The following is a 7147-nucleotide window of genomic DNA, read 5'->3' on the forward strand; positions in this document are numbered from 1 at the left end:
GTAATATATTAGGTTTGTGTGTGTTGTTAGTCGTGTCTATGTATTATATTGGTGAATGTGTGTATTATACATTTTTGTTTTTTGCTTTTCGTGTGACTTCACATTCCCATTTTCAAAATCTTACAAATGTATGAAAAGTTTGAGAGAACACAAGTAAATCCAAAGAAGTTAAAGTTTGACACTATATAAGTAATTCCAATATACTTAAAGTTCAACAGGACACAAGTATCATTGGGGTATGACAACATCAAACGGAACATCCTTGGTACATTGCACGGTGTCAACTTTAGCGACCAGCTTCTCTGCATCTCCCTCGATTTCCTTCCATTGTTCGATCTCGGTAGAGTGATCTCTTCCATCCCTACATATTTGTCATCCACCTGGGTGTGCGCTTCCACAGCATCAATCAGTTTTTCGGTCTCTTGGACGTCACTGTTATTACCCCCTCCGCAAGCGGGTCATCGCCCCCTTAGTCGTTTACTACGGTAATGTCATTGGGTTTTAGTTTGAGAGTGACGCCCTTCGCTGTATCTCCCGTTGCAATGATCTTCTTCCGAATGCTGTCCACCAGTATTCGCGAGACGTATTGAAGCCGTAGGAATTGGACTTCCGCTAGCTGGACGTCAAGCATTTCGTTGTCTAGGATTTGCTCCATGAAACACATAAGGAATATGGGGCAGTCTACACTGCCAGGTGCCTATTGCGGGCAGGAACAGACATGTATCATTGGTAGGTGCTTGAACGGGTTTCCGTCTGTGTTAGCCTCAATGATGAACTTGAATAGATCCCGTTGTAACACGAGAAAGCGTTTCATTGTTAGCATTAATTTACAATTAAACAGCCGAATTGTTGTCCGCGAGGAATTGCTGTATAGATTTAACTTACCATTTTCGATAGAGTCAGCATCGTATGTCGGCGATTGAAGGGAAGAGTAATGCATATTTGTCCTCCCTGCAATATCAAGGACAACTAGATGGTAATGCCCATGAAGGACGATGAGCATAAAAATCAACTCCGTATTCTTGTAACCAAAGATAACATCCTCCATCATGCACGGTACCTGATCAACGGCGTATCTCGACTTCCATATTACAACCGCCAATGGCAAAGTGACAACTGCAAGCCACTTATGCATATTAGAATTTGTCAGTAACTCCTCACGCAACATTAGGACTAGGACAGTGACCACATCATCGGGCACCTATTCTTTCCCTTCAAACAGAACGAAGAGATTGTGATGGGTTATGAACCCATACTCATCCCTCAATATGACAAAACTGCGACATAAATAGAAACACTAACGACAAACTTGATCTCTATATATTACACAAGAAATAAAAACTATTACACATAAACTACAAATATTACACAGAAACCTATATAGTTTACATATGACGAAAATTTTGTTACATGGGAATATATATAGGGAAACGTCATATCTAAATTATATACTTAAGAAGGAGGAAGTTACCTATCGACGTGAGTGTTTAGATAGAGATCAAGCGCTGACTTTTCAAGTTGTTTAAGCCTTGCGAAGCCAGGGTATATCTTCTTCGTCGGCATGAAATCATCCTTAGCTGGGATTTGTAACTCAGTGTACATCCGTGTATCTGACTTATTCCCGTACGGTACGATTTGAAGCTGTTCTTTGTCATCCTTTCTAACACTCTTCCCACCTAAAAGTGTCTCATAGAGATTGTTAATGGTCTGTATGGCCACAGGGAATCTGTCATCCAATTCCTCAGATGACTATGCCAGTGAGTGGGCAAGCTTCTATGCGGGGGTCGTCGATGACCAGCCTTTCCTCGTGGCCAGTTTCTTTTACTGCACTGGCACTGGGAGTATCCCGCCCGATTCCTCGGATGACTATGACCGAGGTAAGGCACGATTCTTTGGGGGTGCCCTCGATGACTGGCCACTCCTAAGGGGTATTTTCCTTGGAGGGGGCTTCGCTCGTGGTACCCTTATCAGCGGAACCCTCTTTACTAAGACCTTTTTAGCGAGACTTTCAAGGGGATGCATAGCGGGACTGCCATCAAATGCCTCATGGGTTATAGCTTTTCCTTCTCCAGCGGCCGGTGAAGGGTCCCCTTCAATAGTTTGTTCACCTTCTAACGCGGCCGCTGGCTCCTGCCCCTGGACTTCTGCTAGACCTTCTGTTGGCACCGCAAGATCTGGCTACTCGGCCGTAGTCATCACCGTAGGGGTTGACTCATTGGTGGACTTGTCGGCGCTGTGCTATCCAACAGTCTTTAGTGCCACCCTTTTGAAAGGTATACCTGACCCAGGACAGATACAAGATTGAGGTGTATGGATGATGTCTTCATGCCGGTTCACTACATCTTCAACTAGTGAGGTCTGCTTGTCGGGCCCATCCACCCGATTATCTTTGGAGTAGCGCTTCGGTGAAGTAAACCACGCACATCATTATACCCGCTCAGACTATTAGCAGCTCTGTTAGGCCTGTGAGTCGTCGACTGCGATCAAGACCGTTTTGGGAGATTGACATCGGGGGAATGGTCTCCCACCCTGTTTTCTGACAGCTCGTCGGCTTCTCTTCTTTGGATCCCCTTCTTCTTCTTCTTCTTCTACTATTGGGCCTGTTTTTTTCTTTATTGACCTCCTTGGAAGGGAATGCTGTCGGGCCATCTTTTTTGAGTCGCTCAATTGGGATGACCTCTCATAAGTTTCCTTGGCCTATCCTGTTCCATGGCCAACAAGTGCAATTTCCTCATCATTGGCTGGGACAAGGGCATAGAACTGTAAAGAAAGTAGGAGATAAGATGTCAACCTAACATTATAGTACATTAAACATTGATATTACACAGAATGACATTATATTACACATAAAGCTAGTATATTAGACAATACTAGAGTAGATTACACAGGAATAGAGTATATTACACAACGGGAAATATCTTAAACATGAAGTTAATATATTATATAGTAAACAAGAATATTACACAGTAATAACAACAACAAGTTAGACAGACAGTATATGTGGTGTCCGACCAACAAATTAGACAGCTAGAACATTACAAAAGATTAAAAGAAAACCTCACCTCTTAAAAGCGGATGGATTGATGACGCCTTGATGAATATACTCTCCCCATAACATAGATATACAAGGTGTTCGACCAATGCGTTGTTTTTTCATGCTTCCGGTCACCTCGTACAACCAGATAATGAGGGTGATTATGCACCCTTTCATGTATTCAACGCTGTGGTACTTCCCTTGACAGTGCAGTTGCACCCGTGCGGCCATTTTGGGAAGATCGTCCATCAACCGCTTGTGGATTGCATGCACATAGGTGTAGTTACCGATAGTCTCCAGGTTGTCCGCATACCTGGCCACAAAGGTGGGCGCATTGAGGGAGGTGTTTGGGAAGAAAATGTAGTCATGAAGAACACAATGAGGAGCCTCACAAAAGTCTCCTCCATTTCGGACTTCCCTCGAACAAGTCTGAACAAGTTATCCATGATGACATCACGATACCGGTTGTGCATTTTATTCAAGTAGGCAAGCTCAAATTCAGATGAGACCCCTTCCCCCTCATGTCTAAAGAAGACAATCTCTCCCACGCATGGGACGCCCATAACGACAGGGATGTCCTCGAGCCGAATGGCAACATGCTGTCACCAATCTTGAACCTTTCAGTTCGGCCATCATATATACGAAGCAGTACGTCCACCACCCCCCTTTCTTGGACCATGGCTACCAAGTCCATCATGTGCGCGAAAGAGGTCCGACGGAGTATCTACTAGTGAGTTTTGTTCATCACTTTCTTCAATCCCTCCATCGTCTCCACGACAGGGACCAGGTAACACCTAGCATTGACCAGAGTGGTAGCCATTTCTGTATTCAATTGAAATTACACAAAATGATCAGATTTTACATAGAAGAAGGATATTTTACACAGGACGAAACGTATTTTATAGAGTAAAAATCCAAAAACCCAAAGTAATACACATGAAAGCATGAAACCCACACCGCTAAAAGTCATATTCTACACATGAAATCCACAAAAATACATATGAAAGCACACGAAAGTTGTCCAACTTCTCCTTACCTTTCGCTTGTGTTTTGTTTGTAGGAAGAATCACGATTTTCTGGGAAGCCGAGAGTGCGAAGATAAGAACAAGTTTGTCGGCGAACAAACAAGGAGAACTCAGTCCTAGGCTTAAGAACAAGAACAAGAAAGGTTTCTACTAAGACCACGCGTATACGTATAACATGAACAAACGCCTACTAGTTATGGGCTGTGGGTTCCCAACCGTTTGGCGGTTTCCAACACCATTTGAGGGCATGTTGGCCATTTCCCCGTCTTCTGATTTTGGAACTTGAACAAGGGACAAAGATGACATTTCCATGCCCAATTAACAACCCATTAACCACCATTAGAGCCATCAGGATTTTGAAGGGAATTAATTTGAAAAGGAGGGACCTATGAGAAATAAGCAAACTTCAAGGGATGTTTAACGATTCTGCAAAATATGGAGGGACTTATAGGTAATTATTAGTTAAAATTAAATCTCACTATATATATATATATATATATAAATATGAAAACTAAATTTTATAAAACAAAAATATTTTAACTGATTCAAAATATTTTGAAATAAAAAGTAATTTAATTATTTTTCAGCTTTTGTGATGATAATTTAACATTTTCTATTTGATTATTAACTAAAAGAATATATTCTGTTTGATAAAAAAAATAATAATTTTTTTGTTTTTTCTAAAATGAAACCTATATATTTAAACTAAAAATAACGATAGCTTTTTTTAAAAAAAGGACCCTTGCCAAATAGTAATATTGTTAATCCAAAAAAAAAACTACTTATGATGATAATTATTCAAGTGCTTAATTTGGCAAATGAGTATGTTTTCGTCTAGGCTTTCGATTATGTTTCTTTTGCCTAAACTTGAGTTGGATAGCATTTATTTATTTTTTAATTGTCCCACTTGATATTAAAAGAACATGATGCTAGCATCTTGCTTTATTAAGATGCACGACCTTTAGGCCTCCACCTCTTAGTGGAGCTATATAAGAGGTTTTTGAAAAGAAAGCTCCTCATTCTCTGTTGTTTTCTAACAAGGGCTTTTTCTCCCACTCATCCATGGCTAGAGACAAGAACCTTCTCAGAAGCGATGATCTTCTTAAGGTCATATGATTTGCTTTTATTTTATTTCGTTCAATTTTAATTTAATTTTATCATCTAGTTCAAGATGTTTGTTTCAGTATATCTTGGAGACAAGTGTATATCCAAGGGAGCATGAACAACTGAAGGAATTGAGAGAGGCAACAATGAAAGATGAAAGGTAAAACTTCTCTCTCTCCCTCTCCATATGTCTCTAGAGATTTCCTAGAATCTTTCTTTTCTTTGGGCGTGTTAAGTTACTTTTAACTTCATCAATTAACAAGGGATTGAAACTACTTATTAATGTTTGTTATCACAATAAAAAAATCATTATTTTTTATTTTATTTATTTCTGTTTATGAACATAGACAAATCACTTTGAATTAAAAAGATTCGAAGTCAGGACCTTTAACCAAAATTATAATTAATGTTTTTAGTATAATATTCTTAGTTAATTTTTTGATGTCTTGTTCAATGAAATAGGGGAGGAATGAGTGTGCCTCCAGAAGAAGGGCAACTTTTATCAATCATTTTGAAGTTAATGGATGCTAAGAGGACCATAGAGATTGGAGTTTTCAGTGGCTATTCACTGCTCACTACTGCATTGGCATTACCAAAGGATGGGAAGGTTGCAATCCTATATCTTATTTCATCATCTTATTTTTAAACTTAACGTGGGCATATTTAAATATATATATGTGTTTTAATTTTTATTTCATTCATTTTTGTTTTTAGATAATTGCGATCGATCTAGATAGATCATCCTTTGAAATAGGTCTCCCTTTTATTCGGAAAGCAGGAGTGGAAGAAAAGATCAACTTTATTGAGTCCGAAGCAATTCCTATCCTTAACAAGATGATTGAAGAGGTAGGTAAAATCTCTAGATTTTTAAATTCTATAAATTTTATTGTTTTGTCTTGATTTTAGAGAAATCCTAAAGTTTCACTTACCTTAAAAAAAAAAATCTTATTCATCCTCCGTAATTGTAGTTCTGTTAAGGTTTTAACAAAATATTGTTATCTTTTGGGTTTAAAATTCCAAAATTCTCCAAAAATAAATTTAGAATTGCCTCTTAACAAAAAAAAATTGATAGGATAGTTATATTTCTTTAATTAATTGAATTTTTTTAATATTATAAAAGTTTTGATTGAAGAGGCATTTTAGAGAAAAACATTTGGATTTTTTATGAGAAAAATTAATTTATAGTATTAGCCATAACCTTTTTCAATACTGGTATAAAAAATGAATTTTTTAAGTAAAAATAGTATTTTTTTTTTTCTCTCAGGTCAAAAATAATAATGAGGAATTATATGATTTTGCATTTGTGGACGCTGACAAAACAAACTACGGAGAGTATCATGAAAGATTGATGAAATTGGTGAAGATAGGAGGAGCCATTATTTATGATAACACACTCTGGTCTGGTACCGTAGCAGAACCTTTAAATTCTTCAATCCCAGCGGAGATTCTTGAGATAAGGAACTTCATAGTGAAGTTCAATGACTTCCTAGCTGGTGATCCTAGAGTTGAAATTTCTCAGGTTTGCATTGGAGATGGACTCACAATTTGTAGGCGTATCATTTGAAAGATGATAATATTTTTCTCTTTTATTTCAAAATGCATAGTTTTTAAAATAAGACTTTTAAATATGGAATAAGTCTCTTTGTTATCCATATTCGTATTTGTCTATGCACCTAAGTTATGTTGATCAATTTGCTTTGATTAATCAATTAAGCTCATGTCCTGTTGTCATTTATATCATCCATTATTGGATTCCTCTCATAAGTTCGAGACTCATTTACAAAATTAGATAAAAATAATAACGAAACATGACATTGGAGATGGATGATAAACAAAAAGTTATTATTGCAGAAGATATTGGAATTGTAAATATATATATATATATATATATATATAAGTGATATCATAATTGTTTTAAGTTGCAAATAATCTTTATTTATGATATTTTATTAATTTTATATTAAATTAATCAACCAGACTATTG

The 7147-nt window shown here is 37.5% G+C and overlaps 1 protein-coding gene across 1 annotated transcript; it reads left to right on the plus strand.

Annotated features, from left to right (window-relative positions):
- Window positions 1-5032: 5032 nt before the first annotated feature.
- On the plus strand, window positions 5033-6885 carry LOC120270617 (norbelladine 4'-O-methyltransferase-like). Its single transcript, XM_039277669.1, has 5 exons — window positions 5033-5166; window positions 5244-5323; window positions 5626-5770; window positions 5878-6009; window positions 6428-6885. Exons 1-5 carry the CDS (start codon window positions 5122-5124, stop codon window positions 6725-6727), a joined length of 702 nt encoding a protein of 233 aa, XP_039133603.1. The 5' UTR covers window positions 5033-5121; the 3' UTR covers window positions 6728-6885.
- Window positions 6886-7147: the final 262 nt, after the last annotated feature.

This window comes from Dioscorea cayenensis, chromosome 10 (genome assembly GCF_009730915.1).
Source record: "Dioscorea cayenensis subsp. rotundata cultivar TDr96_F1 chromosome 10, TDr96_F1_v2_PseudoChromosome.rev07_lg8_w22 25.fasta, whole genome shotgun sequence".
NCBI lineage: Eukaryota > Viridiplantae > Streptophyta > Magnoliopsida > Dioscoreales > Dioscoreaceae > Dioscorea > Dioscorea cayenensis.